Raw genomic sequence first — 18,091 nt, forward strand, 5'->3', positions numbered from 1 at the left:
ATCCTGGGAACTGCTATGTGAGGCCACTTTTGGCAGTCAAGCATGTTCTTCATAGAGCAAATACAAAGAGATTCATACAAGCTGAAAGTCATCTCAGTGGAGAGACAGAGGACACTAAGCCAGGAACATCCTGCCTGAAACTGGAATCTGCCTGTGAGAGCAGTTTTGCTGCGCTGTGTTTGACCAAGACACTGAGCTGATTTGTTTGATTTCTTGCCTCAGATGAAGACAGCAGTGTGATGGCAAAGATATCCTGCAGCTTGCATCACCCTCATTTGTGATATGGCAGCAAACACTACCAGTTCATCCTCAGAGCAGAGACTGCCCATGAGTTAAGCTGAGGAAAGGCAAAGATACCATTAAAGTCTTTGGTTAGCAAACAGTGCAGATTTACAGCTATGACAAGGACAGCTGCCAAAATTCTCAGCCTCAGATGAGTTTTCAAAATATGACCATCAAGTTCAGTTGCAGCCTGTTGGAGCTCAAGTGCATGGCTGCTTCTTCTTCCCTTCATGGAAGAGAAGGGATGAGCAGAGCAGGGGTGTTCTCCCCACTTCAGGCAAACACCGTTTAACACAGTGAGTTCAGGTTTTCCCTCTGTGGCTATGAGCCTTGCTGGCAGACATTATAACCACATTTAGAAGTGTTACGGTATGAGCTTAGGGTGTTACAAGCCAAAAGGCCTGTTTAGGTTAAAGGCTTGGCTGCTGAAATATTTTATACACAGCAGAAAAATTCTAATAGAGGAGATTTGAGGTTTGCTTATTCCACAGTCCTATCATGAGAAAAAGAAGGTGCAGTTGCAAACTACCTGAGGCTGAGGAGGATGTAGCTCTATGGGGTTGAGTGCTCTGAGCACTGGGATTGAAGCCAGGAATAAAGATACATCTTCTGTGGTGTTACAGAGTTACTCTTTCATTTCCTTGTGTCTTCCAACAAGGAAATAAAAGAAATGAAACATATAATTCTTGCTATGAAATGAAACATATCATTTAAGGTCAAGTGGAAAATTTTGTTTTATACAGCAGGAGTTGGCTTTGACATGCAAGAAGAAAGAGTTTGTGTTTTTCTTTAATGCAAACCAATACTTGTTTCCAGTTTTTAGTTTGACAACTCATCTTCTAACTAGAAGGGCATGCTAAGAAAGGAACAGAAATTATAGGGAGAGAGTAGCTTATGTTAAAAGTAATTGACTGAACTTGACCTTTAGAATTGTATTCTGTGTCTGCTTCTGTCAAAGAGACATTCTGGGCCCTTTTTGGATAAATGTGTGCTCCTCAGTTTCAGGAAGTCTGGTTTGAGACCATGGGTAGTAATTTATAGTGAATACATATAATATAATATATAATATAATATTTGTATTATCTCTAATTTATGAGCTAATGTAACAAATAATTTAGCTAATAAATATATTATGTTATACATAGAATATATAAAGTGATTTTCATGCAGACCTAAGACTATAATTTTATATTTTATTATGGAATTGTGATACATAATAGTTTATAGAATACTATGCCTTTGAAGCAAACCAAAACATGTTAAAAAAAGATGAATGGGACACCCAAAATCAGTGAGTGATTTAAAAAGAAAATCATTGTTTTTCACCTCCCTTGTAGAGAATGCAGACAAAAGTACTCTATTGTCCTTTTCTAAATAAAAATAAACATTTGTGATGCTTTTATATGCTGTGATGACATGAGCTTTGCAAAATCCTGTCAGGGCATTGTTAATTATGCCTTCAAAGCAGGGTTTGAATGGTATTCAATGGATTAAACGTGTCAATCCACAAGAAGAAAACAAAGTGGTCATTTAATCAGCACTACTCAGGTGTGCCCTCAATGAGATAAGGATCCTTTGATGATGTAACTACCCAAAACAGGTAGACAAAAATAGTTCATTAAGTTGCAGAGTAATGCTAATTTTGGTACTTCTTAACTACCCAAGGTGAATTAGGTCTGCATTTTCTTCAAGAGGTCTTACTGTAAACTATGGAGAAAAAAGTCCTTAGAAATTACAAATTTGAGCACCTAGCCTCCATATGAAGGAAATTCATATACATAGAGTAGAACATGAGAATCAGAAGTGATGGGGTGGTCTGTAGCCACCACATCAAAAGGCCTTAGTGGAGGGTAGTGGGCACATTGTTGATGGATGTGGATTCACATTCAAGGACTTGGGCAATAAAACTATCTGACAATCCATTAGCCTCCTTTTGTAACATGACAGTCCCTTGGAAAGCAAGTAGCAGCACTCAAGTCTCTTATGGTCTTCGCTTTCAGTGGAAAAGAGAACATACTTGAAAAGAACAGTTTTTATAAAGAATGTCAGCAAAAATACCATATTTAATGGTAAAAACAAAAAAGGAATCTGACATAAAGGAAGTGATGTGAATGTTAGGAATAACTGATTCAAAGACACATTTGTGATTGTTTCCGCGTGAAGGTTTTAGTATATGGTGGTTTCATTAGAAGGATCAAGTGCCTCTATGTAATCAAAAACATTTTTAAGAGGTAGTTACCTGAGTGCCTACTGCATGCTAATGAACTCATTGAAATTATTATATGATGATTTTTCTTCTCACTGAATACAGGAATTTGCCAACCTAAAGCAAGATGAAAATGAATAAAAAAGAGGCACGGGCATCAAACTAGCATCAGTTTTCATAGTAGTTTCTTGTTTGTAAGCAAATGATAGCCATTTGGATTGTACTGAAATATTTAAGTATTTTGCCCATCTCACATTTGAACTTTCAGACTTCTTTCTATTCACATTTGTTCACATGAACTGAGCCAGCTTTTAAAAAAACGCATCCATGATTTAAAGAAATGAGTTATGTGTTATTTTCAAAAAGTAAATTATAATGACGTAGGCTCTTTGTAGTCAACCTTGGTTGAGTAGGAGCAGCTTACATGATGGACTTGCACGTGGTTAGAACAACAAAATAACTGGTGGAGGTTTCATGGCATGTTTGAAAGCAAGATCTAAATTTGCTTGTGTTTAATTTCTTGCAGGCTGTTTCCAGCTATGTAATGTTTTTCGGACCCATGAGATGGAAATTGAGCAGTGCTTGCTGGAGTCCCTCCCCCTCGGCCAGCGGCAGCGGCTGGTCAAGCGGATGCGCTGTGACCAAATAAAGGCGTATTATGAACGAGAAAAAGCTTTCCAGAAACGGGAGGGCTACGGGAAGAAGCTGAAACATGGAAGGAATCAACGAGTTCGTTTTAATCCTGCTGATATGATACAGGATGCAATCATACGTCATGATGATAAAGAAGGTACATATTAATGTTGTGTGATATTTTCCTTTGTCCAGTAAAAGTTTCAGAGGAAAAGCATTCTTGTTCTGTTCATCTTCATTTGACATGAAGTCAAATACAAAATAATAATCATAAAGTGGTTGTATCAATAAAATATGCAGGCATGTATTACATACAACAAGTTACAACTTCTTATTGAAACGAATAAGGTGAGGACACTAAACCTTCAGAAACCTAATGAACTTCTTTAGAGATTAAAACAAACTAATGTATTTCAAAACAAGTAAGGACTGTGATTCTATGATTATGCCTGGCCTCTTACATACCTACATGAACAACAGAATTTAACAAGTTACTTTGAAAATTAGGTTCTCATTTTTAGCCAAAATTTGGAGTAAGGGATACTGCTTTTAGTGACACTGGCGTGTCTAGAGCAAGGAAATGGTGTTGACCCATAATCACACCAGATAGAAGGTCATCTTTCTGCTTGTGAAATTATGTTTATGTCCTTTTGAAATATGTAATCACACTTTTTGGTTCTGTTTTTAGTTTCCTGGAATTGTGTGAATCTCTGGTGCCTCTGATAGTAACCTAAGGAATTTGTAATTTACTCCTCAGAACTGAACAAAACCTTACAGTAAGAATATCCTGACTTTTAGAAGCCCCCAGAAATTCCCATACTGTTGTGTAGTAGGGAGGGATATAAGAAAAGAACTGATGCAATGTTGTTGGTAAGTCCTTTGCAGAATTTGTGGCAATTCTTTATAATCACATTAGTGTAAAAAGGGGAGACTCTGAGACAAATACACATCATGCAAAGAACTTGACAAGTTTATCTTAATTTTTATCAGTTTGATTAGGTATGCCTTTTTTACTCACTCCTGAATCTTCTTTTTTTTTTTTTTGTGCATTTGCTCTATCATTGCTTATCACTCAGGTATAGTCCTACACATTTAGATCTTTAGAAGAAATGAATCAAAAAGCTCTTCTTTTCAAGTGAGTGCATAGGGCATCATTTATAATTAATTATAAATAAAATTCTTTCATTCCATTAAACAATCTTTCATTCCACTCTCCTAGTGTGTGCAAGAAGTATAGACAAAGACCTTCCTCCATTTTCCCATAGCTCCAACTTCCTTTAAAAACCAAGCAGAATACTAGGTATGACTTTTAACATTTTGTAAAAGTCAGATACTTGAGGCTATTTTTGATATGCACACTGAAGAAATGTAGGTTGCTTATTGCAGTGGCATCAACAGTGTTTTGTGTTGCCTATACTTGGCCTTGAGCTGCACCCGAATCAGAATACAAAGTTCAGTAAGTGCTGAGACTGAATAATGTAAACAGAAAGAGAATATACCTCAGGCAGAGGAAAGTCAAATGGAGGAAAACTGGAAATGTTGTCCTGCACTTGAAACAGACAAAATAGGTATCCAGAAGCAAGGACCTCAAATAATCCACAGTTAACATAGTCCTGAATTTGTTTCCTGTGGTTCTTTCCCAGGACTATGAAAATGTGTGATTGTTGTCTTTAGGCAGCTTGGGGACCTGCAAATGCCTGTCTGTTGTGTTTTTAGCCAAATGTTCCCAGAGCCTGTTTGCCTGTTTGCTTTGGGGTGAAAAATGCTGTATTAAGAATTGTTATCATCAAAAATAACTCAAACCAAAACAACAACAACATTTAAATTCACACACATAAAAGCTGCTTTCCTACTGTTGTTGCCGACTGGAACATCCAACCATGACTCTTCAGTGAATATACCTATCTTAGAGTTTCTGTTCAAATTAGACACATTCTTTTGTAATGAATATCACATTCATTTACTGTGTTTGGTTGTGTTTTATGGAGCATGTAACATAGATTCCTTTCAGACAAAACTGTACTGGAACATGTGGTCTGGAAGTAGGTCAAGTGGCCCAAAACAGCTATGAGCTTCCAGTCAGTAAGGCCCAGCTAGACAGAGCCTGAAGTAGTCCCACAAAAGTACTGGGGTATAGCTGGGGAAGTTAAGCTTTTGCTACAACATGTTTCTCTAGTCTACTTAATCGTATTTTACAATGTTCTCAACAATCAACAGCATTGGATAGATGTAAAAGACAGCTAAGAAAGGTGTTTTGCAGTTCTGTGAATGAAATGTGAAAAAAATGTAGTATAGAAAGTGGGAGAAGGACAGAACAATGGGATAGAAGTGAATTTCTAGATAGACAGACTGTCCAGGTGAAGTCCAGGGATTCAGTTTTTCTGAAGTATCATAAGCTACTGTGGAGGCTAGCTTTAGAGCAAGCTGCAGGCCCCATGGCCTGCCAGACCTGCCTGAGAAGCTAGCCTGGGAATTTCATGGGAGGATTCAAAACAATCCTCAAAGACACAAAACAGCCTGCAGGTGCTGTTTGTCTGTTCCCGTGTTTTCCTTGCAGGAGAAAGTCAGGGGGTGGTGAACCCCACTGACCAATGACGGTAATGTAGCACTTTACTAACCAATAAGAGTTTCCTTTCTGTACTTTCCACGAACTAGTCTATATAACATGGCTGTAGCAATAAACTAGAGATTCTCTCCTGTTCTGACTCCCTTGAGAGTCCGTGTTGTTCTTTCTGCCGTTCCCAATTAGAACGACAAGCTACATAGACTGAACAACACATTTTGAAGTGGTGAGTTGTAGTTCTGGTTTGGTAAGTAAGATAAATTGGATCCCATTAATATTATAGAAAGATGTATTTATAATGTGGCTGATGCTGAGACATTTCACAATTGAGTCTGGTCATAATTTTACTCTTACAAATTCATTGTCTTTGTTATTCATGAAAAATGTAATATGTCTTCTCCAAGATTACTTTAGCAGCTGCTACTGAGCACAAAATGCATTGCTGTTACTGCATGCTAAGAGGAGTGACCATTAGTTTGCTCTAAAATTAATTTTAGAATGGACTGTGAGAAATTTTTACTCATGACCTTCTTTGTCTCAAATTTGTAAATTAAATATATGCTCATTTTATTTCTCAATAAGTTAAAAATTAGTGAAATGATGTATTTTTGCTCTTTTATATTAACAATATTTTTTAAAAATTATTTGTAACTGCTCTTTAGTATTTTATCTGACCCAGGGAGATTGAAGAGGACTCCTGCTTCTCTGTCTCTTTGCAGCATACTGTAGTTTCTCTGTTTTAAAGCAATATGTTTTTACTGCTGTTGATGGGCCACATTCAGCCACACTACTAGTAGTGAGCATTTTTGGCCATTCTGCAACTATTTTTCTCAGTGTTGACATGTATAGAAGCAGAAGCTGATGAATAAGTGAGTGCACTGTTTTTTGACACTGATTTTGTACATCTTTACTGCTGGCAAGGGAATACCTGTAGTTAATTTTCCTTTAAATACTATGAATTTTTCTTCTGTGATATATTAAATCCATAATAAAAATGGACAGCAGGAAATTTGTCTTGCTGACATCAGTCATATAAATGTACTGCAAAATGGGAGATGTAGCCAAGCAGTGCAGCATCCCATTCCTTCCCACTGCGAACTAGGCATGCTTGCACCTACATGTGTCATTACCATGTGGACTCAGATCTTTTCTGATACACACACAAGTCATACACAGGTATTTGCTGAGTAAATTCTGTTCTGCACATCAGCTGAGACTCATCTACAAGCAATTAGGAAATGAACCGAGCACTCAGAAAATAAACGGAGCGAGTCTCAGTCTGAGTTTTTAGTCAAATGGTAGTCAAATGGATCCTTAGTATACAGGCCTCTTGAGAATAAGAGGCATCCTTCCTGAGGTAAAGGTGCAGTTACTGGCACTGACAGCAGTGAGAAACAGTGGCTGCTTTGAAAGATGTGATTTTTGGAACGTGAGCTGATAGATAAGCTTGCTGCAATGAAAACAGTAGCTAAAAGTGAATGTGACAGTCCTGTACCTGAAATCTAACATGGGAGAAACTAAAGGACTGGCTTCAGTTTTTATCATCTTTTGGTATATTCTGTAACCCACATTATCTCAGTTATCCTGCTGAATTACTCAAAATGTAGGATTGTCAGAAAATCTTTCTATGTAGTAGGTATCTTTTGCTGTAAAACCTCTAAGTTGTAATGCAGTCATGATGTGTCCCATAAAGTCAGCAGGGCTGGCAGGTGGTGGTAGGTCAGGGTACAAAGTGCAGACAGCCATCAAATCAGTCTGGAGACAAAAGAGGCACTCCTATGAAAATCAGCATTACAAAAGAGAAATGCAGATTCCCTAAACCTATTTAAACCCATTTCATCCTTCTGATGAGCAATATGCTGATTCTGTGACAGCATTGTGATTCTAAATAGCAGCAATACCAGGATGAGTGAGTGTTAGCATAATGCTGAGTCTCTAGTAATGATTCTTTGTCCTTTTGTAGTGACTCCCTGTTAGTCAGCCCTCCTCAGTTCTCCCAGAGCTTCTTCCTTACCCTGCAGAGTTGCTGGTGTGACTTTGCCCTTAGAGTGCTGGGATATGCTGGGGACAGCCTGACTCTCCCTTCTCTCACCAGGGTATGTCAGAAAAAGGTGATTTAAAAAGAAGATGGTACCAATATCCTACTTTTCTGGCAGTGTTCACTGCCGGGGCAGGTCTCCCGGGACTGGGTCCTAGCCCCAGCTGACTGACTGGCAACCTGTTTCGTAGTGCAGGAAGGAAAGCAGAAATCCTATCTCACTTCCCTTCATGTAATGACAGTATCTCTAGCTGTTTGAAAGATGTAATATTATTGTGAGATTTGTAGTATCATGATATTTGAGAGGGTTGGAATAATCAATATAATGGAAGGGTTTAGTGTCATTAGTTATTTTAATGAGCACTGTAAAATGTACAGTGTTATGATAAATTTCAGTTACATTAATTAAAAGGGTGTGTAGGTGAGCATTAAAAGGGATACAGGTGGGGCTGGTGCTGAACTGTAATTTACATTTGAACAACTTTGGGCTATACAGAGGGCTCAGGGGAGAGGAAACAAAATCTATTCAGAGGAAGAATGTATCTTTAATTTAAGGTGGCAGATGAGTTGCCCATTAGCTCTTCTTAGGAGAATCTCCTTAGTCAGAGATGTTATAATAATCCTCCATATTCATGGAAAAAAAGAAATAATCTGAAACAGAAAACTGAGGCTGAAACTGAGCTGAAATGAACCAGTTTTTAAATTACTTTGTTGCATTGTTTTCAAATCTACTAACAGATTTTGCATCTTAGTTACATTAGGCTTGGTTATGCTTTACTGTCCTTTTTCCCCATAGAAACAGCTTGGATGGTTACATACAAGATGTTCTGTAAAACAGTGGATTGCACTGACTGTGTCTGGCAAACATGTCAGGGCAAACTTACTGATCCTCAACCATCAGTTTTAGCTTTGCCAGCAGTCTTTTTGAAAAGCTGGAAGAAGCAGGATGTGTGCAGCAGTGACAGGTTGGTGAGTGCAAAGCTCCATTATGTGAAACCTGTTGTCAGGCTACAGTGAGTAGCATAGTCTCTTCTTGGCAAACACCTTTATAATTAAGAAGAATGGGGAACATATTCAGGTACCCTGTTTGCTGTTGGGATTTCAGACTACATTTTTAGATGTTTAGATGTTCGATGATACCTCCTCTTCTCAAACTGATTGCAGGCAGCTTTTCTGGTTTTTACATATTGCATGTTCTGGGATGAATGGTGAGAAAGCAAGGCTCCCAGCATGGCAACGCCTGGTATTTAAATTTCACCAAACCATTGGATGAGGATTGCACTTTTATGTGCCAGAAGTTCAGAGGCATCTTTGCTACTAGAAGAGACTGGAAGATAAAATAATGTCTTTACTAAAGAAAGAGAATTTTAGTAGTAGAAGAGTTTCACAGAAACACAAAGTAATAAAACACATTATTATGCTTAATTTTTAGGAAAGAGGTGAAAAATGGGTGTAACATTAAATCTCTTAAGTTGGGTCCTCATTAAGGCAGAGTTTCCTTAAATCAGGCAAAAATAACTCCGTCTTGAGTTTAAAACAGGGTGACTGGAAAAGAGAATGATCTCTGTGTGAAAGTGCAGATTAATCTTCTGTGTTATCCTAGATTACCGTAATCCACTCTTGTTTGCTTCTACCTTTAAAAATCTTCCTGCCTTGTTTCTTACGATTAATATTTAATATCACCTTCTTTCATTCCATTCTCCTCCCAAAGGTACTTTAATTAGCATTTCCTTTGTATACTGTATGTTGCAGCTATAGCCTTCTGAAAAGGCAGGGCTAAAATAATAATGAGTAATAATAAATGAGGAAAATTAAATGCATGGGATATTTATATTTTATATATATATATATACACAAACACACACTTTTCATACATGTATTATACCAAAGGCATAAAGGCAATAAATATAAACGCAGTTGGTTAATCAGATTTTAGTTGTGTAATCTGAATAATTTTTCCTACATTTCTCTGAACTCCTGATTTTACACACTCTTTTGGGAAACCTCACTTTTATCAGTTATTCCAACTCTGAAAAGGATAAAATGACAAATAGTTTTGGTCTGTTTAGAACGCACAGGTAACCTTCAAGACAAACGAAAGCTCCCAGATAAAAAGAAATAAATAAACAAACAAATAAATAAATAAATAAACAAGCAAACAAATAAATTAAACTCTTGGTCAAAACCTGAATTAATAGGAAATGAGACAAATAACATCGATTAGTAAGGTCCTGCATAGTGACGTCATGAAGAGGGAACCTCCCCAGAAAATCAACTTAATCTAATTTCAGTTTGAGGAATTTAAAACTCAGAATGGTCAACAACAATCAGAACAGAACTAAAATGTATTGCATACTCTGTATTACCTTATTTTAGTATGCTCAGTCCTTTATAAAGTTTAAATCAAAGATTTCTCACATTTTATAGTTATTTCTATAGTTTTCTTTATTTCTTAGCATTATTTAATATATTTTAACTTCAGATTACTATTTACTATTACTCTAAACTTCATTAAAGCCTTTTTTTTATCCTTCCAGAATGAATTTCCAGAATAAATGAATTATGGAATTCATTATGCATGTAATAATAGGGAGACTTCCCCACACAAAGCTGAATCAGAAGAGAAAAATGTACATTAGACAGTAATCTAAAACGGACTATTTAGAAATGTTGATTTGCTGGAAACTACTGTAGAAGACATCACAACACACATGTATGGTAATTTATACAATATAATATTTATTGTCCAATCCTTAAGAGACATGAGCATTAGACACTGAATAGTGAAGTCAAGAGCCTAATCAGAGCACATGAAATTCATGGAGTACACAAAAGTTTTGTGAATTGGGGCTTTTGGAAAGAAAGAAAAGTATATACTGTAAATGCAAGCTTTCACAAGACAAATTCATTCATTCTGGACTGGGAATCATGTCTGTAACTTTGGATGACACTAACGCAGCTGTCTGCCCAACATGCTGCTGGTGATTTAATCTGTCCTGTGTATAGGAAAATGAAATATCAGTCAACCGTCTCAATCCACCCACTGATGAAGAAGCTTTTCCAAAGGCCCAGAAGGTAGAGACATTTCAAACCAGGGCAAGACTTCAATCCTGTATAATCAGCATGGTTGTTAACTTTCTTTGGCTCCATGTGTGCTGAATTCAGCAACACGGGGCATCTTTTTGTTATGACGCAAGGAAACAATGCCTTTAGTTATTGGGTAACAGATGTTTAGTAATGAAAGCAGCCCATTTCAAAAGCAATCACAAAAACACAGGGAGATGAAACTTGAATACATCTGAATTCCTACAGGATTCCATATGTGCTTTTTGTCCATGTGTTTACACTTTAAGTAATTTGGTAAAGCTGAGAACTTAATATTAAATGCTTTGCTGTTGATAAAAATATGTATGATTGCTAATATGCAACACTTATTTAATTGGAGAAAGTAAGACACACAGAAAAAGGTATGACACGTCAAAAAGTGAAGAATAAACTTGAGGGTGTAGATTTAATCTATTATTTTCTTCTCCATATGGACTGTCTAACCACAGGAGTGCTTCTGCTCCATGACTATTTTTCTCTTAGCCATTAAATTTTCCTGGTTTGTTTCAGCTGCAGTTTTTGTCTCTGCACATGCCCAGACCTACCTTGGTTTGAACAGCTATCCTCTGCCTGTACCAAGTGGGGAAGTAAAGAAAAAGCATCCCTCTATTTTGAGTCTCTCTGAGTAGGGAGATTCACACTAAGTGTAATTTATCTGTCTTTTGATCAACTGCAGTTATGATGTCCTCTTCTCCACAAAAACTGAGCTTGGAGCTGTGAGCCACCCATTTTTGCTAGCCCACAGGTTTTGTGTGTGGGTTGCTTTGAGAGCCATTTTTTGTCTGTGTGTTTCTGTGTCCCACTGACTCTTCTGTCCCCTTCTGTCCACACACCTTAAGTATCTCGAGCAGCATCCAGCCTGGCATGGCTTTCTCCTGGGGAAGGACCTGAGAGGCAAATTGGATCTAGCTGGTCTTTCTTACATTACAGTAAACTGTAGAAAGTTAAATGAACAGTATAAAAATAAAACAGTTGCATAAAAATCTCAATGCTATCATTATGTTTGCTACTAAGTGTTTCAAAAATAGAAGTACATTCTGGGCTATTTGCAGTCCTGTTTCACATGCTTAAGCTCTAAATAAATAAAAACTGAGACGTCTTTGAACTTCATGATTCCCTTTTGGTGGTTTTGGGTGTCTATAAGTTCACCCTGAAGGATCTGTTGAAAAGAATGCCTTTTTCTTACTGATATAGTTTCTAGAAACTCAGCTTTCGGATTCTTCTTTGAAACACAGATTTCTAAAATGTAGGCACTGAGTTGCTTGCTTTCTATGCAGGTAAGTCCATTCTTGAACTTTAACTCTACATATCCAAACAAAACATGTTTGATTAACTAGAAATCATAAATGTTGTTTCAATCACAAGTCCAAAACATAATATTTATGAGAGAACCTTTGAAAAGCACACATATTCCTAATTATTTTTTATTTACTTCTGAACACATTTTCAAAATTCTCAAATATTTTGGTGGACTGTGATATGAAGATTTTTGGCAGTTGGAAAAGTCAGTATGTATATTATTCAAAAGACTTTTGCAAACTAAAATGTCAAGGAAAATTATTTACCCCTAAACAAGAATCCAGCTTTTTCGAGTGTATTCTGGTCTGAACAGATAGACACATATCTCTTCTTTTTTTATTTCATTTTAAATCTATTAAGCTTATTTATAGTTCCATGTTGGGGAGAGTGAAACAGGGAAACCTTATGAATGTGGTTGTTTGGCAGAAGACTCTGAAAATATGAAGGCTAGAATTGAAGTAGAAATGAAAGCCTGCTTTGAGTAATAGGATACTGAGTGCTAGTTACTATATAACCAAAGAACAATAGCCTAGCCAGCTAGAGGAGAATCCCTGCTGATAAAACAATGTCCTTCTGCTGATAGAAAGTCCAAAGGTCAAGAAGCAAGGGAAGAATTTGTAAAGCTTGTAGAGTTTAAAATGCAACACTGTATGTTAATATGGGGATACTCAAAGGCTGTATGTAAATTCTTTAGTGGGTGTATCTCGTAGTGATTGGTTATTGGGAATTAGAATATTCACTGTAGAAAAAGCTATATTGTATTGTAACACGAACTTCGCCCTCTTCTCTCTTAACTCTTACATCTTAGCCTTACCCCTCTCTCAGCTCCCCTCTCCCCCGCTCTTAGCTCTTAGCTCTCACCTCTGAGCTCTTACTTTTACCCCTTTGCGCCCCTCTTAGCCCATACCCCTTTCCACACCTATTAGCCTTTCCCCCCTCTTACTTCTTACCCCTCTCCCTGCTCCTACCCCTCTCTAGTTTTCCCTGCTCTCTCCCTCTGTTTTTTCCCTCTTTCCCTCTGTTGCTCTTACTCCCTCCCTCCCCTTTTCCAACCTCTCCTGCCCTGCTCTCCCCACTCTCTCCCTCCTCCCCCTGCCCACGTGGACGCCGAGGCTGGTGGCGGACACGGGTCTCCCCTCTTTTTACCCTTATAATAAATTGCTTATACTTGAACAGCTTGACCCTGGAGAAGTCTCTCACCACGAGCGAGCGTTTTAGACAGCAATAGTTCCATGCTCATGGGGGTTTTTTTCCCATAAGACCTTCCTTTACATTTAATAATAAATTTTAGCAATTTAATAATATTTAATAATATTTAGTAGTAATTATATTAATAATAAAAAAATTTCACTTGAGCATATGTTGTGGTTTAACCCAACATGTGGCCAGCAGCCAAGCTCCATGCAGCCGCTCACTCACTCCCCCACCAGCAGGGTTGGGGAGAGAATCAGAAGAATAGAAGAGAACTTGTGGGCTGAGGTAAAGTCAATTTAATAGGGAAACAAATGCCACACACACAAGCAATGAAAAAGAAGGAATGAATTCACTGCTTCCCATGGCTGGGCAGGTGTTCAGCCATCTCCAGGAGAGCAGGGCCTCATCACACGTAAGGGTGACTTCTGAAGACAAATTCCAGCACTCTAAATGCACACCTTTCCCCCCTCTTCCCCCCTTTCTATACACTGAGCATGATGTCTGGGACATCCCTCTGGTCAGCTGGGGTCGCCTGTCCTGGCTGTGTCTCCTCCCAACCTCCCATGCACCTACAGCTTCCTTCCCAGCGTGGTTGTTCAAAAAACAGAAGAAGTCTTGGCTCTGTGCAAGCCCTTCTCAGCAATAACAAAAACATCTCTATTATTGACCCTGTGTTCAGCACAGATCCCAAACATGGCCCCCTACCAGACACTGTGAAGAAAATTATCTCTACCCCACCTGAAAACAGCACAGCATGCTCTGGCATTCAAGTATGAAGTATGAAGAAACACAAGGACTAATCACTCACAAATTCACTGTCATGCCAATAAAGGTTCGTTAAGCCATTAGCAAGCTACAAATTGGCAGCTGGCATTCTTCCTATTCATTTGAAAGGGGATCCACAGTAGGATGCAAGACTGTAAATTGGCAGCAATCACAGGCCTATTCTCTCCGTTAAAGATGGTATCCACTGAGTAGCAGGTAGTGCTGACATTCTCTGGTTATAGTTAGAAGTCACTGATTAAAAAAAAAAATTGCTGTAATAGCAGAAGATCTTAGTATATTCTTATGACATAAAAAGAGAATGAGAATAGAATATTTTCTATACAATTTGCATTTGATTTCATCTCCAGTATAATTATTATGCTTCATATTGATTTCCAATAATATTTCAGTACAAAGGGGAAACTTTTCTGTATCTATCTTTCAGTATCATTTACTTTAAAATGTTTTCATTTCAATCACAAATTACACTGATAGAAATTAAGATGGTGAACTACAGAAATCAGTATAGAAAAACATTTTGTTAGAGTCTGAGGCACAGAGTGTGCCCTTGTCTCTGATAGCAGGCTCCGACATCCGAGAAAACACTGAATTTCATATAACACCATGAAAACGATTGTTAAATAGAAGAGCTAAAAGCGTGTGTAGATTGGAGAGTTTTCTTAAGTCACTGAGTGAAAAAGTTGAAGTTTAGAGTTTAAACTAGTTTAGAAAACAGAAGACAAGATGGAAGACTTAGTGTTGTTTCTCTTTCTTCTTCTTCTTCTTCTTCTTCTTCTAGAAGTTTTTGAGTAATAGTAAGTTGTTAGATAGAGAATTCTGCAGTGCAGCACACAAGTAATGAGTCATTGGGTCACTAAGAAAAATAATATATGTATCTATTGTTAATTAAGTGAAAATAAGGGTCAACCCTGTCCTGGGGGCATCAGGCACAGCATGGCCAGTGGGCAAGGGAGGGGATTGTCCTGCTCTGCTCTGAGCTGGGACAGCCTCAGTGCCAGTGCTGGGGACAGTTCTGGGTGCCACAATAAAAGAATGGCAATGAAAAATTAGAGAGTGTCCAAAGAAGGGGAATGAGGATGGTGAAGGGCTTTGAGAGGAAGCTGTATGGGCTGAGGCCACCTGGTTTGTTCAGCCTGGAGGAGACTGAGGGGAGACCTCACTGCAGTTACAGCTTCCTTGTGAGGGGCAGAGGAGGGGCAGACACTGATCTCTTCTCTGTGGTGATCACTGACAGGACCTGGTGGCCTGAAGTTGTGTCAGGGGGGGCTCAGGTTGGATATCAGAAGATTTTTCACCCAAACAGTATTTGGGCACTGGAACAGGCTCCCCAGGGAAGTGGTCACAACATTAAGCTTGACAGATTTCAAGAAGCATTTGAACAATGCTCTCAGGTACGTGGTGTGACTCTTGGGTTGTCCTGTGCAGGGCCAGGAGTTGGACTCAATGTTCCTTATGGGTACTTTCTAACTCAGTACATTCTATGATTCTTTCATTCTGTCTGAATCCTAGTACTTTTCCCAGTAAAAATAAATACATCTGACAATGAAATAGATTTATTTATATAGTGCCTTGTGGTTTTTCTTCAAAAGTAAAAATTCAAAACACAAAGCACATATACTGCTTACTATTTCAGTTGTCTTTCTGTTCTCTGAGGCTTGACTTGGAGGAGTCTTCTCAGTACACTGAAGTATCAACTCAGTCTGCAAGGCTTTTTAGCTGTTAAAAGCTTTTGCACTTTAAATTGACAGTGAACAAACTCTATAGCTGTGATTGAAATTAGAAAGTTTATATGGTATAATGTATTGAAAACTGATTCTTCTTGATTATTGTTAATTGCAGCCCTTGCAGTAATAGGCTATTACAGTGAAGGAATTGAAGGTTTCAAGAATACAATAAATCTAAGGGAATGGCTAGTTTAGCTTGTGTTTCTGTGTGAATTGCATCCAAGAATGGAGGTGGAAATGTGAGTAGTTAAGGTGAAATTCACAATCTTTCTAAATGTCCTCCTTTGAACAAGGGTTTTAAGCATATGTAAAAGGTTCAAGGTAGAATTCAGTCAGCTATGTACTGGAACCATGTACTGCTTTCTTACTGTTTCTTACAGCACAGTGTAATCATGACCTTGAAGCATCACAGTCATTTTACAGGACAATGAGATGGTTAGAGGAGGTAATTTCTCACACCCTGCACTTTTTAGGGTGATTACATTTGTGCTCAAAAGACAAACATGATAGCTGTAGCACTAAATCCTTGAGTTAGGGTCGGTGCTCCTGATTTTAGCAATCATGACTACTGCTGACATAAACCAGTAGTTTTTTCCAGACTTCATCACTGGGGAAGTTTGGGGCTCTGTAGTTGTAGCTCATCACTGCAGCCCAAACCTGCTGTGTTCTATATATTCTATATATAAAACATATATCTATATATGTTCTATATGAACATGGACTCATTGGTGTGACTCAGAATTGAGAGCTCCTCTCCTGTCAGGTGATGTTGCTCCTTCCCCTTTCTGACAGCAAGGTTGAATTCACAGAATTAAAAGATGTGTCTGGCTAGAAGGACCTCAGAAGGTCCAATAATCCAGTATTACATTGACTTTGTAGGGGAATGAGACAACTCAGGTATTGAACTAAGGCAGCTCTTATTATTGTAGTGCAAAAGCAGACTAAACTAAGCAGAGAAATTCCTGTGGAGAGCAACTGATAATTCTGCTTCAAAGCCAAATTAAACCATCAGCTTTTATGTCAGACTTTTGCTTTCCATAAACTATAAACAGAGGTGATTATACCAGTTACTGTGTAATTTTGTCCTCTCCATGGTGGCCTATAACTCCAGTTCACACTGTGGCAGTCCATACCTGTAAAAAATGAAGTGAAACATAAATAAAGCAAAGTGTGCTTTGTGTTGATTGCTCCAGCTTTGGCATAATAATTTTGCTATTCTAGTGTCTGACTGGCATCAGAGAAGAGGAGGCAGAGGGTCTGTCATACATCACATCCTATGTTCCCTAGATCCTCAAATGCTTCACTGGTAGCCCTGTGTGGGTTCACCTTATGTAAGATTGGTATGTAGATTTAGCTGTCTGTAAGCTTGGTGATATTGAATGAACAACTGTTTGTGCTTCAAGTTTGTCTCTTTGGTTTTACATTTCTTTCAAATGAACTATTACAAATCTATCATTTCAGTCCCCTGTGTCCCTGTATGGTTTTTGCATTTCATACTGCACTTTGAAATCAAGTGAAGTCTACATTGCTGCAATCTTCAGCTGCCCAAGTCTGACAGCCTTATCTTAAAGCAGATACTTGGAGGTGTTTTCCTTTGCTTATTCGGAGGTGGTTTAAGAAAGTGTGAGTCACAGTTTTCAAGTTTGATAGCTCTTTCCTTCCATGCTGGCTTTGTACACATGATCTGTTGTTCTTGGGGTGAAAATGTGTTCATTGCTTATTTTTCAACTGTTTTTTGTTGTTGGCATATCGGTAGTGGTGGTTGTTGCTGTAACTGGTGTGGGAAAATGAAGGTGTTAGCCAGAACACACTGAAGTTGGAAGCCTCCAGAAACAGCTGTAGGATGCAAGTGAGTGGAGGCAGGATGATTTCCAGGAGGCTGTGCTTGTGCAGTCAGAGCAGCCCCGACTGGAAGAGATTATGTCTCCTGCCTGGGCTTGTCTGTGGACAATTTGTTCTCCTTGCTGGACCTCCAGGCCACCCGTCAGTTACCAGGGAGATTAATAAAGATCCCAGAATGTATTAAAACAATTAGTTAGAACATGACCCTTATTAGTGTATTAGGACACTTAACAGTTGTCTTTCAGTTACACCTTTGTTGCAGTCACTACTGACAGAAAACTCATAGTCTGCACAAAGAATACACAGCAGGCAAGTGTGAAAGTTAGTATTTGGGCCCCCTTGTCAGAAATGAACAAGGATTAAAAAAGTTTTTGCATTATATTGTGAAATGTGACAAGTTTGCCCTTTGCCAAGTGTGA

The 18,091-nt window shown here is 38.3% G+C and overlaps 1 protein-coding gene across 1 annotated transcript in view; it reads left to right on the forward strand.

The window, feature by feature from the left end:
• MYO16 (myosin XVI) overlaps nt 1–18,091 on the forward strand; it is a 286,365-nt gene that overhangs the window by 17,772 nt on the left and 250,502 nt on the right. The window contains exon 2 of the mRNA XM_058859396.1: nt 3,015–3,278. Within this exon, the coding sequence (XP_058715379.1) occupies nt 3,015–3,278 (264 nt within the window). The remainder of the gene's footprint in view (nt 1–3,014; nt 3,279–18,091) is intronic.

The sequence above is a fragment of the Poecile atricapillus genome, chromosome 1, assembly GCF_030490865.1.
Source record: "Poecile atricapillus isolate bPoeAtr1 chromosome 1, bPoeAtr1.hap1, whole genome shotgun sequence".
Lineage (NCBI taxonomy): Eukaryota > Metazoa > Chordata > Aves > Passeriformes > Paridae > Poecile > Poecile atricapillus.